This window comes from Perca fluviatilis, chromosome 11 (assembly GCF_010015445.1).
Source record: "Perca fluviatilis chromosome 11, GENO_Pfluv_1.0, whole genome shotgun sequence".
In the NCBI taxonomy this organism is placed as follows: domain Eukaryota; kingdom Metazoa; phylum Chordata; class Actinopteri; order Perciformes; family Percidae; genus Perca; species Perca fluviatilis.
The window spans coordinates 9,506,038-9,522,927 of NC_053122.1; the positions used below are offsets into that span (position 1 = coordinate 9,506,038).

At 39.9% G+C, this 16,890-nt stretch overlaps 2 protein-coding genes across 3 annotated transcripts in view; one reads left to right on the forward strand and one right to left on the reverse strand.

The window, feature by feature from the left end:
* The window catches only part of LOC120568397 (GTPase IMAP family member 8-like), a 109,711-nt gene extending 105,251 nt beyond the window's left edge, over window positions 1-4,460 (reverse strand). For both annotated transcript variants that reach the window (XM_039815912.1, XM_039815913.1), the window contains exons 1-5: window positions 4,423-4,460; window positions 2,995-3,078; window positions 1,705-1,758; window positions 928-1,557; window positions 48-101 (exon numbers count right to left, since the gene is read on the reverse strand). In XM_039815912.1, coding sequence (XP_039671846.1) covers window positions 48-101; window positions 928-1,557; window positions 1,705-1,758; window positions 2,995-3,013 — 757 coding nt within the window. In that variant the 5' untranslated portion in view covers window positions 3,014-3,078; window positions 4,423-4,460. The remainder of the gene's footprint in view (window positions 1-47; window positions 102-927; window positions 1,558-1,704; window positions 1,759-2,994; window positions 3,079-4,422) is intronic.
* A 684-nt stretch (window positions 4,461-5,144) lies between these two features.
* On the forward strand, window positions 5,145-15,805 carry dars2 (aspartyl-tRNA synthetase 2, mitochondrial). Its single transcript, XM_039816672.1, has 18 exons — window positions 5,145-5,489; window positions 5,600-5,801; window positions 6,933-7,032; window positions 7,936-8,002; window positions 8,228-8,329; window positions 8,556-8,651; window positions 8,749-8,872; window positions 9,733-9,779; window positions 10,003-10,109; window positions 10,447-10,516; window positions 11,026-11,205; window positions 11,616-11,723; window positions 11,924-11,986; window positions 12,129-12,281; window positions 12,433-12,651; window positions 13,387-13,497; window positions 13,874-13,949; window positions 14,460-15,805. The coding sequence occupies exons 2-18, from the start codon at window positions 5,627-5,629 to the stop codon at window positions 14,651-14,653; spliced, it is 1,992 nt and encodes a 663-aa protein (XP_039672606.1). The 5' UTR covers window positions 5,145-5,489; window positions 5,600-5,626; the 3' UTR covers window positions 14,654-15,805.
* The last annotated feature ends 1,085 nt before the right edge of the window (window positions 15,806-16,890 follow it).

Sequence of the window (16,890 nt, forward strand, 5' to 3'; positions counted from 1 at the left end):
ACCAAAAACCTTCAAATACATGATTAGCGTTGTGATACATAACTTACTGTGAGTCACAGGGTTTTCCTCTGGGAGTTGTGCAGGGGTTTTCGCTGTAATCCCTGTAAAAAGATGACATCATTAATATGCAGCTTAATGTTGTTAAATAAAGGAGCGGTGTGTAGGATTTAGTGGCATCTAGCGGTGACGTTGCAGATTGCCACCAACTGAAAACCCTTCCTGTACTCTCACCCCTGTTATGACATACTGTCATTATTCTTATTTCCCACACTGTCTTTAAAAACGTTAGGCCAGATCTGAAACAGACACATTGAAAAAACCGAACCAAACATGAATAAAAAAAAGAGACCCAATCCAAAAGTGACCCGAGGACAGTCAGACCCTGTCTGGACCAAATCCAGAATGTGGTGGAATTGAACAGACCTACACAATTCCAATCAGGTGTTTCCAATCAAAGACTGTTCCCCTGTCCATATGCGTTTCCCCTACCTAAACCTGAACAAAACCTTATCCCTAACCCTAACTATGGAAGTGGGTGCTACACATTTTAATAGTAAGGGAAACACATTCTCCTCCCTTTCCAAGAGTGTAGAGATTCTATGGTGGCCTTCAGGTATCATTAAAACCTCTCTGGAGCCAGTGTTTGGTTTGTCCTTTCTGGGCTACTGTAGAAACATGGCGGTGCAACATTGGGGGGTCTGTGGAAAAGATCCACTCCCTATGTAGAGATGAAGGGCTCATTCTAAGCTTCTAAATGAAAACATAACAAATCTAGGTTGCAGGTGATTATACACTAATAAAACATAGTTATGAATATTATATTCCATTTCTGCCAATAGATCCTCCTAAATCCTACACACTACTCCTTAAATCAAGGAGGGTTTGTGAGAACAAAGTCTTCCTTGTCAAAAATGTGTCTGCACATACCAGTAGTTTTAACAGTTTCTATGATAGAAACCTTCTGTTTTTGGCTTTGATGATCAACTGGTAAAGTAGATGTGATGTCTTCAAATGGTTCATAGGTCACATGCTTTCCGTTGTTCTCCTTTGCAGTTTGACCCAAACGTGTTAACAGCTCTGAGTGATCAAGGTTCTTCTTCTTCAAGTATCTGTACCTACATTTTCTGATCAGGTCTTTTAATGGAGGCTGTTCCATGTATGTTTCCATGGAAGCTGAACTCTCCTCTCTGGGTGGTGAGATCAGCACCAATGAATGATCAAATGATTGATCACTGAAGAGTTGAAGGACTCTGTAGAGTCTCAGTTTGTGTTCTTCAGTGAAGCCTTCAGGCTGTAGAACCAGCAGGAACACATGAGGTCCAGGAGCAGAGGATCTCACACACTTTTCTACATGTTCTGTCAGTTCGTGTTGAGAGATGTTGGGATGCAGCAGATCTGGAGTGTTGACGACAACTACTTTTTTCTCCTTCAACTGTCCACTGATTTTCAAACAACATTCAGGTGCGTTGTTGAACACAGTCTCTCCCAGTATCAAGTTCCCCACTGAACTCCTCTCAGACCAGCTGTTCCCCAGCAGAACAACCCTCAGCTCAGACACTGTGAAAAATCCAAATAATTAGAAAGGGCAACTAAACACAGACTTGCATGTATTCATTTTAGATATACTATTGCTATATACAGTATTAAATACTTTAAACGCTGATATTCTTAAATAGCAGAACACCATAGTTCAGTTTGACTCACTGTAAGGTGGCAGTAATTCCAAGATGCTACTGCGCTTCAAAGGAGGCAGATCATCTGTGATTGGAAGGACACAACATATGTTTACTATTTATATAATCAAATGTAATCTTAAGTAGACCTGATGTCGGGCTGTATGTTCATTTTGTATGTTTTTTCAAAGAAAGCGAAGATACAAGTTACAAAATCTTTTTTCGATCATGAAGCCCAGAGTTACTCTACAATTATCTGGTGATCAGTGCAGTGTATAAACTCCACTGCAGACTGAAGTTTCTACCAGCTAGTAAACAGAGTGACGGCTGACTCATATGAACAGTCCAATGTGGGTTGAATGTGCATCCGCAAGTTGACGACATATACGTTTTGTATAAAATGGCTGTATTCTTACTGTTCTGCATTATTATAAACTATAATAATTTGGTTATAAGTCGCATTTCTCGCCACGTCCATTTTTTCTTTTGTCTGTGGCTGAAAAAGGTTACCAGCGGAAACACTGCTATATGGACTCTACACGGCCGGGGACAGGATTTTCCAATTACACAATAAACTACAAATACCAAGTAGAATAGTGATGCGACATCAATTCACCTCACACACAAACGCTCTTCCTCATGCAGCCCAAAGCTTCGGTAATTTCATTTATCGTCATTTATACCAACTCATTCGCATGCCAACTCGTCACATAGCCTACTGATGCTTTATCATTGGCGTCACTTGTCAATGCATTGGATAGCCCTGCACGTCATACTGTGATGCTCCACTACGATCATCTTTTTACACACTGGAAACACGGTTTAACATTGTGAATTTAAACAAAACCACTTGGTTAGGGTTAGAATAAGTATGTTTGTAACGTAACTAAAGTGATGCACACGACTAGGCGTACTAGACACGTACTAGACACAAACCTCGACACCTCCTGGGTGAAACCTATGTTGTTTGACCCATCCGCCACCCAGACCAACCAACTAATTTAAAATGACATACCACATGTACTGTATGGCAAGAAGTGTTGCAAAAGTCAGGCATACAGATTCACCTCTTTGTGATGCGAGAGAACACATATGTGAAGTTGCAGTGACCGATTCAGGATGGGGTGAAGCCTCTGCTTACTGTCTGTCTGTTCTGTCACTGAGCAACAGTTCTTACTGGTTCTCATATTTAATGTTTTGTTGGGACTGACCAATCAGAGGATTTTAATTCAGGGCTTTCAGACAGAATTTATCAAACACTCTTTTGTTTTCTATATAATGTAGAGAGAGAAGAGTGTTATTCAGACTAATAAAGACTCACCTATTGCTGCAGTTGCCATGATGTCACTCTGCTGCAAACATCAGAGACTAATTCAACTGGAAGCCAACTGCTGGGTGTGAAAACCTACAGAAAGTAGAATTTAAATCTTATTCACATCATAAAAAAGTGTTTCAGAGCAACTTGGAGCTCAGATTTGTTACTGCAGACAAAAATGTGTGTCATCACATGTTTGATTTAAGTGTTGATGAGTGTGATGGTGCGTTGAAAGAAACAGTTTTTATACCTGTTCTCTGACCACATGCCATCACACTCATGAAATCAATCAAATAAATCAGTGATGATGACAGTAAACAATCCCTGTATAATAACCATGGACCACCTGAGTTAAATTCCTTCAGTGTCCAACCATACTGTATTTAGCCAATGAAGCTGATTTTGATTCTTAACAATAATAATAATAATAATAATAATAATAATAACCTATAAAATGTTTTACAACCCTAAAACTATCAGGGGGTGATTTTCCAAACAGATGGTGACTGGAATTATTGACAACTAATTGATTAATCATCAATTAATCTTTGCAGCTCTAAAATACACAAAAATGTGTAAAATAATGATTTGTTTGTAAAAACTAAAAATATCATCTGTGTCAGTGTCCCACGTTCCTGAACATGTTAGGTAATGTGGGACAGCATTGTCAGGTAAAGTGGGACATCATTTTATGCTTTATTAATGCTATAAACTATAATATAATCAACCATTATCAGCATGCCTATAAGTCACACCCCACACCAGTAGCACCCCGCCTGAGTGAGAGAGGGGGTCATGGTATGTTTGAAAGGTGGATTCCCATTTCAATCCAACATAAAAAATGTTAAAATGGCCTAAAACGATTTAGAGTCAATCAACATTTTTTTGAAAGTCTACAGGAGCATAAAGGCTACCAAGAAGTGTCCCACATTATCTGAATTCACCCTAAAAAAATGTAAAACTTGCTAAATTAAGGTCTTGATAAGCTATAAAATATGATCTGTGATGTAGCCGAAACAAAGACACACCCTTCTTCATGTAATAAAAATGCTCCAATAGTGATGAGTGTCTCACATGTACTGTAGACCTAGCCTACTGTAAAAAACGTTGCAGTCGGTTTAGTAAATATTTCAGTGAAATTTTAGGGATCAAACACCGAGTGAAACCATATAAGGACCTCGGGGTTCAGGCCAAAACTCAGAAACTCTTCCGTTTTCTTGAAGACTGTTGGATGGGTGTTGTATGTTCCGCTTAAAACACGTTAAGACGTTTAACTTGGCAGGTCACAAATAAAGTGTTAATACAGTACAGTATTCCCACATAGATAAATTATTAATCTATTGACCGGGGCCATCCACAATACCGATATAGGCTACGTATACTTTAATTAGGGACTTGGTTATTTTTTCTTTATCTAATTTTGAGTTCACTTACCTGCTACAGGAATTCTTGCTGAGAGACACAAAGCAGTGAAAGTGAAACTAAAAAAAAAGGTCAGAGGGGAAGTTCAAATTAAGTCCCCAAGCAGCCAAAAATGTTCTTAACCCTATAAATAGTGGAGGTGTAATTGTTTAGTTTAGGGACAATCTGTTTGATTCTGTTCTCTTCTCATTTATAAAACTAAAAACAGTTGTTTGTTGTTGTTGTTGTTGTTGTTGTTGTAGCCTATTACCTTTGCAAATTTAACTTCTGATAACTGTTTTTATTGGTTCTCTATGTTAATATACTGTGATATTTGTAATTTAAAAATATTTGAATATTTTAAATAATTAAAAGACAGTAGGAAAATGCTCAATATCATTGAAAACATTTCAATCTTCCTCTTAAGTAATAGTAAAGTAGTAGTAAAATGTACAGAGTGACATGCATGTAGGTAAAAAAAAAGAAAAATAGAAAATGAAATGGAAAAACAGTAAATTATGAAGAGAATTAAATTCCAACAGATCTGCAGAAACTAGTCTCGCTTCGCCAGACCCTCCTCCAAAGCGCCAAGTCCCGCCCTACGAGCAGCTCGATTGGTTGGAGTTAGGCATTTGACCTCGAGTGGTTAAGGTTAGGATAGCCGATTGGTCAGGGGCTAGGACCTTTACAAATGGGGTTACGTTACCTTGCGTAAGCATGGACGCCTGGCCAATGAAGGGCTTGGCGTGGCCATAGTAGGATTCGTAAATTCTTGGCAGGTCTGTACCTGGGAGACCGCCTGGAAATAGGGAAATACCCGGTGCTGTAAACTTTTTATTCTCGTCTTTCATCAGCAGAGCGCGCTGCCGATTTAAATCGATTATGTAGCAAACTGACTGTTTTGGTATAACGATATCACTACGTCACATCCGTTTACATATCCTCGACTCCTACATATGGATTAGCATTGAGCTAACAGAAAAGCCCATCCACATGAGCAGAGCGTCGTGACAGCAGCTCAGGACGGGGAAAATGGGGAACAGGAGGGACGGAATGAAGTGACAGCGGAGGTTTCTCTCCAGCCCCAAACATCCTGACCGGTCAGTACAGTCCTCGGTGTTAGATCTCTTGTTGAATTTGTCCTTATGTCAAGAGCCTCATTATAACAGTCTTTCTTAAAGAGTAGCTCCCATGTGCTTCATTTAAACAGCAAGGACTGGACAGCTCGATATAGAAGATGGCAACAAAAAGCCGATATGTGCTGCAGAGAGTGTTGAGTGGACTCAGAAATGCCGCTGTCTGGTACCAGAGCTCAGCCTCGACCTCAGGTCAAGGACGGCTGCTGTGGAAACCTCAACTCAGACAGCTGAGCTGCTCTCACACACTCGGCAAGGCTCATCCTCCAAGCACAGGTACTCTGGAAGGGATTGTTTGTTTGTTTGTTTGTTTGTTTGTTTGATTGATTGACAGTTTATTGTTTATTGTCTGTAGCTGATGATGGTATAGCCTTTGGACAGTGATGTAGTCTCGCTTTGCCAGACCTTCCTTTACAACGCTGCGGAGGGTCCATGTGAACACATTATATATGACAAGTGGTATTTAGTTAGCCCAAAACTCATAGAAAAGATTGATTATTTAAGGCTTTTTTAAAACATAGTTTTTAGTTTAGTTTTTCACATTATTCACAAATGATACTTATACAAATAGCAAAACACAATATTCCAACCCACCCTCACCTCCCTCAACCAACACAAATACAGAACAAGAAATACCACCAATTAGCAAAAAATAAATAAAAATAAACACGCTTGGTTGGAATGCCCAAAAACTCATCTATTTGTTTTAGCCTTACACAAGTAGTCAATTTATAGTATATACAAAGGTCTTAGTTGACAGTAGAGCTGCAAAGATTGTTTTAAAGTTAGTTGTCAACTGTTTAATGAGTCATCATATGATCACAACAATTCCAGTTATCGTCCAGCCATAATCTTTATTTGGCATTCTCTTGAAGCTCATCAAGAGAATGCCAAGAGTGTGCAAAGCAGTAATCAGAGCAAAGGGTGGCTACTTTGAAGAAACTAGAATATAAGACGTGTTTTCAGTTATTTCACACTTTTTTGTTAAGTACATAATTCCACATGTGTTCATTCATAGTTTTGATGCCTTTAGTGAGAATCTACAATGTAAATAGTCATGAAAATAAAGGAAAGTCATTGAATGAGAAGGTGTGTCCAAACTTTTGGCCTGTACTGTGTGTGTGTGTGTGTGTGTGTGTGTGTGTGTGTGTATATCTATCTATCTATATATATATATATATATATATATATATATATATATATATATATATATATATATATATATATATATATATATCTCAATACATTGCGTTCCACTGAAAACTACATGTTTGTTATTATGTAACTTACTGCTATTACAGCTTCCTCCTTCATTTGGACAATGGTAATTTGTAGAAGATAACATCATATGATCACAACAATTCCAGTTATCGTCCAGCCATAATCTTTATTTGGTTAATTTTCCAGGTCCCAGCAGTCTGTCATTCAGGAGTCACACCTGTGGAGAACTGAGATCCCATCATGTGGGAGAGAAAGTCTCTCTGTGTGGCTGGGTCCAGTACCTCAGGTATTATTCTGTTACTGCTGTTTACACACTGACATGGAACTACATGTACAATGATCAGAAGAAGTATTTAAAGGTATGTTAGACATTGTCTTTAGATGGATTTAGGTCAGATTCAAATCGATCTTCACTTGAATGATCTGACATCGATTTATAAAACCCTGAGACCAATCTTTGAAGAGGCTCTTAATTTTAAAGCTAGACTCAATATATTGGTATCATATGAAACTAAATGATCAAAGGAATTCATGTCATGCTAAATAACGCTCCAAAGTTAGGCAACATTTTGGCGAGGGAAAAACAGGCATGGTCATGTTTATAGATGTATGGCTTTAGGTATACCATCTCTGTGTCACACCCTCTGCACTAAAGAAAGAACTTGTACAATTCTGGCCTCTCAGATTAGATGGTTCCTTGTACAATTAACCGTTTTATTTCTCTGAGAATCTTTCATATCCCAGCAAAATTGGTATTATAACTGAAACATCCCTAATCAAATCGATATTTAATTAAATTGAATTGGTACCTTGTGAATCGGAATGCGATTTGATTCAGTGGCAATACTTCAAACCCAAAACCCTAGTCTTCAAACACAGGTGGCTCCACATAGAAATGAGAAGTAATAGTCAGTCCGTGTTTTCTCGGATGCTCACTCACTGCTGTTTAGGACACATTTTGTACATGTCACTATTAGATTTTAATTCTACACTTCCTGTGAGCTCTTTGGATTTCCCTCTCCATACCTAACTGAACAATTCTATATGTGACAAAGAGAAAATGTGTACCTGCATTTATATAACAACCTGATAGTTGTGTTTTTGGGAAGCAGGGCTCCAGTACTACCCAGCAGAGTTGGTTGTTTTGCTCTCTTGGGCTCACACAAAGTAACCTTTCTGTCTCCAACAGGCAGGACCTGTTTGTCATCATGCGAGATTTCAGCGGCTTGACACAAGTTCTAATCCCTCAGGAAGAAGTAAGGATGAAAACAATTCAAATACCACAATACAGTTTATGTTATTACTAATACAGCAGATAACAAAGATGTCAAGAATAATACACATATATTAATAATAATGGAAACCGATTTGCAGCACCTAGAGCAATTTACTAAAGTAAAGGAAATGAAGGGCTTCTTATTGTTTGGATTAATAGTAAACTCAACCGTTGTATTTTAATTGAAATTCTTCTGTGTTTTAAGTCTGCGAGTAATTTGAAAGCAGCGCTGTGTGATCTCATAACCGAGTCTGTCGTCAAGGTTACAGGAACAGTCAGACGACGACCAGCAGGGCAGGAGAACAAGGTTTGTGTATGTTTATGTGCAACAACTTGTAACAAACTTTTCAGTAAACATCTTTTAATGATATCAAGAATTTTGTCATTGAATGGCTAAAATATGTAAAGCAGAATTGTCAGGGTTTTTGAGAGACTTTCTCTGAACTTTGGGGGTTAGCAAAGCAAATATTTGAAGTAGTCATTTGTTATTTAGACTGCTCCATCGTCTCTTTCTGCTGTGCCCATACCGACAGAGCATGCCGACAGGAGAAATAGAAATCCTGGCTGAGAGCGTGGAGGTTTTCAATGTGTGCCAGAAGTTGCCTTTTGAAATTAAAGACTTTGTCAAAGTAAGTAACTATTTTATATATGTTCAAGCAAGTAATATGATTTATTGTGTTTATTAATTGTGAATAATTGTGACTTAAAAAAATATTTAATGTACAGAAATCAGAGTCTTTGCGGATGCAGTATCGCTACCTGGACCTGAGGTCCTCTCAGATGCAGAAGAACCTCAGACTGAGATCTCAGCTTGTGATGAAGATGAGAGAATACCTCTGTAATGTGCACGGTAAGGAGAGCAAGATTCTCTTAGGACAAATCCTGCGCAAAATCAACCTAGGGGTTAATAATACATGTGTACCGACTCAACCATTCTCTGGGATATGTTTTCATGCTAATCGAATGTGACCAGTTTCATCGCAAACCGCTAATTAGCATATAACGCTAGTCATCGGGGCACGGGTAAAGTAAAAAGAAATCGCTATTTCTATACCACTAACAAGGCTCAAATAGCAACACACTTCTATGGTAGCATAAAGAGGGTCCCTACATGTAAACAGAAGCATTGAGAACTTTGTAAGTGTACAGACAGTTTATTAAAAAGATAGATTATAAAGACAATACCTTTCACGTATACATACATTCACGACCAGTCGAACGACGAACGCCGTGCAACCAGTAACCAGTAACATAGCAAGCACGGCGTTCGTCGGCACGGCGATTTCTTTTTACTTTACCCGTGCCCCGACGACTAGCGTTATAAGCTAATTAGCGGTTTGCAATAAAACTGGACACATTCAATTAACTTGAAAACATATCCCAGAGAACGGTTGACTTGATACACGTGTTATTAACCCCTAGGTTCATTTTGCACCGTATTTGTCCTTTTAGGTTGCCCATCCTTCACCGAACCATCACACACAGACTGACCAATACATTCATCACACTTCCAAGCACACTGCCCCTGTCAGGTGTTATTGTGACCTGTCTGTCGTTCAATTTAAGTGACTTTAGAAGACACAGAGGAAAACCATGCAAACACTACACTAAAAGTACAGAATAGTAGAATCCATGTCCTCGTTCCCTTGCTAAAGCGTGACATAACTGTTTCTAACTGTATTTTTTTTTTTTTTTTTTTCTCATTCGTAGGGTTTGTGGACGTGGAAACTCCGACCTTGTTTAAAAGAACACCAGGGGTAAGAATATCCCCATTTTACTATTTAAAGATTTCAGCTACACGGAATCAATGTCACTTTAACAGTTCTCAACCAAACGAACATTCAAAGAAGAAGAATTTGTTTCTGAATTGCTGTATTATCAATTTGAGAAAAAGATAACTTCTCTAAACTTTAGGGAAATTAAAGGAGTCTGTGCTTCCCTCAGACGTGATCCCCAGATGTTCATTCTTTTGTGTTTCAGGGAGCCAAAGAGTTTGTGGTTCCGTCCAGAGAGCCGGGCCGCTTTTACTCTCTGCCCCAGAGTCCACAGCAGTTTAAACAGCTCCTAATGGTGGCTGGCATAGACAGGTGGGTGCAGGCCTGAGCACAGGAAAACTACATGACTAACCAATAAAGTGTAAGAGTAAGAGTATAAAGTCCAATATTTCCTTTTTAAATGTAGTGAAGTATAAAGGCCAATATTTCCCTCTTAAATGTAGTGGAGTATAAAGTCCAATATTTCCCACCCTGTAGTGGAGTACAGTAGAAGTATAAAGTGTCATGAAATGGAAATATGTAATAAGTAAATGTACTTCTACCTGTAGTGTTACCTGAGAGTAACGTACAATAAATGGTCACTAACCAAGAGCTAATTAACATCATGCATAATCTTATTTGCCTTTGTTCATCGCCGTCACTGTGGCAGGTACTTCCAGATGGCCCGGTGCTACCGAGATGAAGGCTCCAAACCTGACCGGCAGCCTGAGTTCACCCAGGTAACCCGAAGGTGGAATGGGAAAAGGGCAAAATGCACACAGCTGATCATTTTATGTTGTTAGTGGTTGGTATTGGAGCTGAAATATTCAAGTCTGGTCTAGACCACTTTACCGATCAGTGAAATTAGGTAAACATTGTTCCCATACCGGGAGTCATACCTGGGTGAAGACCAGGAGTCCTAACCGCTAGACCAAATGGGAATAGATCAAAGGAACTTAGTTTCTCTCTCTTTGTCTCTTCTGCACTAACATACTGTAGGTCATTTTAACAGTTTAAATTTTATTCTCCAGTATGTATTTCCTAAAACACTTTACCTCATTCATCACATTTCTGTGCACTAGTGAGCCGGTACTGGGGTGTACATGTTTTTTTTGTTCCTTTGGTCTAGGTGCTGAATATTATTTAAATTGTCCTGGTTTTAAATTTGGTTCCCCTTTGTACTTGGTGTTGACTTAGACTTAACTAGTTGGTTTACAGTCCTGGTCTGTGTTCTCATTGTCTCTCCCAGGTAGACATAGAAATGTCTTTTGTGGACCAGGCCGGTATCATGTCCCTGGTGGAGGGTTTGTTGCAGTACTCCTGGCCTGCAGAGAACGGTCCCGTTAAGGTTCCTTTCCAAACCATGACCTATGAAGAGGCCATGAGGGACTACGGCGTGGACAAGCCTGACACCAGATTCAGTATGAAGGTGGGGGATTCTAGGAAAATGAAAATGAGTCAAGCCCAAAGATAGCTGGCTAATCCACTAATCTCACTTAATGATAGAGGCCTCAGTGGTTTTATAATGCCATAAATTCTACTTGTTTTAAACTTTTATAAACCAATCATTTTTTTATGTAGCATTTTGCGTACTGTAATTGTGCAGCTGCCCTTAAGTCACCTCTAATTATTTCACCAGCCAATTTTGGAGATAATCTAGGAGGATTTTCACATTGACTGAAAACAAAAAAATCATTGCTGTTAAAGGCTGAAAATTCTCTTCTGGGTGTTATCATCTGATGTTCAGGAGGGGGTAAACATGTCTTTGGGACCTGCAGTGTGTATTGCTGTGTCTCTGTCTGAATCCCTGTCTTTCTTCTTATCTGGCTGTCTGTCCAGCTGGTCGACCTCAGTCAGGTTTTCTTATCCACAGAAATTGAGTTCCTCCGATCAGCTCTCAGCCAACCAGGAGGCTCCGTTCAGGCCATCTGTGTCCCCAGTGGAGCGGTAAGAAATCCATCAGAACATACTGTACATACACAATGGGAAGTACAATGCAATATTAATGAAAACAAAAAAGCTCCTAAATGTCAAACAGAACTATGTTTGTAAGTAACAGGTTTGCTGATATCTGCAAGCTTGCCTTTGTTGACCCCATGACAGCGGCCCGTCTCAAATGACCTTCTCTGTCTTGTGTTTGACTACAGAAAGTAATTGCTGGGAAAGATTTGGAAGAACTGAAACAAACTGCTAAGACTCAGTTCAGCCAGGTAGGTTTGCTTTTCCACTTTTTCTCTTACCTTACTATTTTATGTGAAGTCACCCTTTCATGTCATCTCGGGTGCAGTGTTATTGTATCCAGTATTTCCTTATTGTGTTTTATTTCTTCATGTGTGTATGTTTTGTCCCAAGGAGCTCAGCGTGCTGCTGGTCAAAGCAGACGGGACGTTGAAGTCTCCTCTAAAGAAGCTGCTGTCTGTCTCAGTCACCGATGAGCTGCTGCAGAGGACTGGAGCCCAACCAGGAGACCTGCTGCTGATGGCAGCTGGTTCCCTCCACACTGTGGTAAGGATTAGGTACATTTGTAATAAGAGTGATGAAGGGGAAAAGATATAACTGAATAGCATGTGCATATATGTTAATTCCTCTTCTCTTGTCTCTCCATCCTTACCTTTCCTCTCTCCTCTGTCTCACTACACCCCTGCTCCGCTCTCAGCGCCCGTTGCTGGGTAATCTTCGTCTGCAGTGTGCAGAGCTCCTGGAGTCTCGTGGCGTTTCAATCCGCGACCCCTCAGCCTTCCACTTCCTGTGGGTTGTGGACTTCCCTCTGTTTTTGCCCAAAGAAGAGGAGCCGGAGCAGCTGGAGTCAGCCCATCATCCATTTACTGCTCCACTGCCAGAGGACACACAGCTACTCTACACAGAGCCACAGAAGGTAGAGCCACTCAAAGTCTGACTGGTGTTAGTGTCTTTTTGTATTCATTGCATCAAAGCATATGTAGTCCTGCATTGCCAGACCTATCCCCACAGCGCTGTGGAGTAAGGTCTGGCTACTCCACACATACATTCTTGGATAGGAGAAAGAAACGCTCTGGGTTGTTTGCATTTCTTTAAACCAATCATAATCGCAGCGACGGTGACTCTGCAAAATAGTCCCAGGAAGGACCTTGTTTTGGTGGATCAGCAAATGAAAAGGCCACATACAATATTAAATGAAGTTAACTGTTCACATAATACAATACGGTGAGCTATTTAAATTAGCTGGATACGTGGTAAAACCTAATTTGCTCTTACCAGTGTATCGCCGTGTGTATTTTGTCCATAGCTATCCCCACCAATCGGTCCCAAAATGTCCTATTTAGAGAGTAAATGCCATATACATATTCTTTGTCAGTTTTTTACAACCATTCCCCAAAATAATCAGCCGGTGGATTGTGCCTTATTGCATGATCCACATTTTCTTAAAAACTTTCCATTTTCAGCGTGTAGCTTGCTAGCTCGGAGGTTCTGGTTGTTTCCCGTATCGAAGGGATTTTGAGAAGAGCAACACACTCGAGCGGAAGGCGAGGGGCAAAGCCTGAACTCACGCACCGGATTTCAGGCTTTGTCCTGGAAATGTACTTGCGTTGATCCAGACTAAAGCTCATCGGTTGTACTCTGTCATTCTCAGGTACGTGGTCAGCACTACGACCTGGTTTTGAATGGCTGTGAGATTGGAGGAGGCTCCATCCGCATCCACAAGGCCTCAGAACAGCTTCATGTCCTAGAGAGTATCCTCAAGGTGAGTCATTGTATATCTTGAAAGTGTTAAGCCCTCATAGAATGGAGAGGTTTGTTTCATATTAGGAAAGATGGTTTAACTATGTCACATCTAATAGGCGTGATCGTTTTTCTTTATTTTACTGAATATGCTATGTTGAAAAGATTACTCCCTGTCTGTATAGAGTTTTGTCTTTTTTGTTGTTTGTCTTAGCTGTATTTTTTTATAGTTTTGAATGTCCTATTAACACTATTTATGTGTCATATTTTTGTTCTAAAAATTAATAAACTATAAATAATTTTTTTTTAAAAGAAGAAGAAAAAAAGAAAGTGTTAAGCCTACTTTTGGAATTGGGCTGAATCAATAACTGGTCATAAGTGCTATGTGTCTGCTGCAGGAGGACCCCAGTCTTCTCTCTCACCTGCTGGAGGCTCTGGACTCAGGAGCACCACCACATGGAGGCATTGCTTTGGGTAATGTTAACTCTTTTTCTTCTTGCACTTTACCACAGCAAGCGACATTTAGCGATCTCTCACACACACACACACACACACACACACACACACACACACACACACACACACACACACACACACACACACACACACACACACACAGAGAGAGAGAGAACTGTTTTCAGTCAGGGACCGCAGATTGGTTGATTGTAGAAAGGATGAGAGTCAAAGAGCTAGTTATTTGATTGAGAATGACTTTGACATTGTTGTTTCTCTAGCTGTTAACTGGCTAAATATGATAGCAGTTGTTGAGCTTCCAAGTTTAAGTCGGGACGTGTGATATCCCATGTGGATGGGCTGCAAATTAGTTACGGAAAATTGGAATTTGACAACAGGGTGTAAGAGGCGGTGTTGCACTGAGCCTAGAGAGTGAATTATACATGTAATAAAAATGCCCAATTCAAAAACTAAAAGGTGAAAATGGTTAAATACTCATTAACTCGTCTTATCACTCCTCCTCCTTTCTAGGTTTGGACCGGCTGGTCTCCATTATGGTCGGGGCTCCCAGCATCCGTGACGTCATTGCCTTCCCCAAGTCGTTCCGGGGTCACGACCTTATGAGCTGCGCCCCTGACTTGGTATCTGAGGAGGAGCTGAAGTCTTACCACATCTCTGTCAAATGGCCAGCAGAGCGAGGCAGAGGAGGGCAAGAGGGGAAGTGAGCAGGAAAAGAAGGAAGAGATAAAGAGAATCCAGAGGAAGAAATGATGCCTTGCCAGATCTCTGGAACCTACACATCAGAGGAAAAAGCGTGAGGACAAGGAGGCAAGGAGACAGAAATGAGCAGACAACCAGCAGGTGTGGAGAGCAGCGGTTCTGAAACTTTTTCAAGGAGCCCTAAACTGACACAAATTAGACCACGGACACCCATTGGATAAGATTTCAGGGTCTTCGCCTGATTTTTGCTTTTAGATGTTTTATTACAGAAAGTGTATGAAACCCACGTCCAAAATAGTCATGCATTCTGTTATGGTGTTACTTATAGATTAATATTTTGTAAAAATAAATTATTAATTTCTAGGGGCCCCTCAAACCCCCTCAGGTCCCCCACTTTGAGAACCGCTGGTGTCGAGACTGTAGCCTATCAAGACCTTTGCCAGCTGGCTGGCAGATATGAGGAAGACAGAAAATGAGGAGGAGGTGATGCTGTGGCTGCATCTCAGAACTGTTCCTTTTAAAATGGAAGAGAAAAGGGAATTGGACCTGCCACCGCATACATTGTGGAAATGTAAAATACTGACGGGTTCAACAAAGAAGAAAAGCTTATTACCAAGTCTCACTGATAACGTACAACACTGCTTAGTTGGTTTATAGATTCTCTGTTATGATTGTGGATCCTCTCAGACCAACGACTCATATAATCATTCTTTAACAACAGAAACGTTTCTATGAATGATTAACCATTCCCTCAATTCAAGGATTATAGCTCTGCTGACTCTAAAGAGCTGCTTATTTGGTATTGGTTTGTGTCACGTGATGGTCTAAATGTCTCACCGTGGTAAGAATAAAACTCTGAAGTACCACGTCAAACCTGTAATTATATTGTATAATCCACAGTCCTCGCTCTGTGTAAAAACACATTCTAATTTTCAGCTGAAGCCAATATGAGAAGTTTGAGTTGGCCAAAACAAGTGGGTATCTTCCAAAGTTAGACTTACCTGTGGGGCAGTTCCTGAAGTTCTAGTAATCGTACTCATGTGACATTATAAAAGTCTTATTTTTGCAGGTGCAAATATCCTCTGTTCTAAGTTTTGTATAGTCAGTTTGGTTCATCTCCTTATTGTCCAACAATAAATTGTTATTGTAGTAAGGCAGCTAAAAGAAAATCTGTCTGAACTTTGGACTTGCACTTGGGACAGAATACAGTAAAACAAATAAACTACAATAACTAACAGTAGGGATGGATGAGATAAAGTTGATGTTCTTGAAGTTCCCAGACTGGACAGGTTGAACCAGGGTCTTACAGAGTAGAGCCACATAATAAACATGCAGATTAGTACAGGTAGTTCAAGGATTAGCTTTACCTTGTAGTCAAAGAGGAGAGTTTGTTCTTGGTGGGGTTCTGTGGTGCATTCGTCAATGTACTCTTTTTCTATTGTAGATTGCTGTGCTGTGATAAATGTGGCAGAGGGTGCACATGGAAAGAACAAGAAAATGGTCTCCAAACATATACACCACACAGTTATTTATTAATTTGCATTTCATCAAATTAAGTTTGGCCTAATGACTTAAAAACAGGTCATTTAGTGATGCAGTTATATTATTGCAAAGACTTACAAAATACATTTAAGTACTTAACTGTTTATTCTGTTATTTAAATATATATATATGACTTGTGTCTGTAAAAGGTGCTATATCAAATAAACTTTTACAGACAAAGTCACAAAGTGCTTCACATGATAACATTTTTTAAAATACAGTAAGACCCAAACCATGGAGATATTAAGAAAACAGGAATATATATATATAACACTAATAGATAAAAGGCAGACTAATAGAAGACCATACACGGTATATAAACAAGACACATACACACAAACTGATGACGACACGAGTGATAACCCGGAAGTAAACTGCCTGTGACCTCTTGGCTGTGTACGTAACCATTGTACGTAACGCTGGAGAGGAAAAATGACTGAACAGAGATGTGATTGTTCCGTTTTGCCCTCGGCGCCAGTGAACTATTGGCTCGCGTCGACGAGTTTACAGCGAGAATAAGGACCACAGTCAAGCTGTCCAGCTAACGGAATGTCGTTACTAACAGAAACGACAGGTTATTCGGTGAATTTCGTCAGACAGACGTCGGACGATGCTAAACGGCCAGCCAACTTTAATCAACGTTATTCGGAATAAGCAGCTTCAGTGTTTCCGCCTTTCATCTGTTTGCTAACGTTACGTG

Excerpts from the sequence above, each read along its gene's own strand:
- dars2 (XM_039816672.1), top strand. The coding sequence starts at position 5,627 with ATGGCAACAAAAAGCCGATATGTGCTGCAGAGAGTGTTGAGTGGACTC. Across the intron at positions 10,110-10,446 it reads ATGGTGGCTGGCATAGACAG|GTACTTCCAGATGGCCCGGT; the intron begins GTGGGTGCAGGC and ends TCACTGTGGCAG. Across the intron at positions 10,517-11,025 it reads GGCAGCCTGAGTTCACCCAG|GTAGACATAGAAATGTCTTT; the intron begins GTAACCCGAAGG and ends TGTCTCTCCCAG.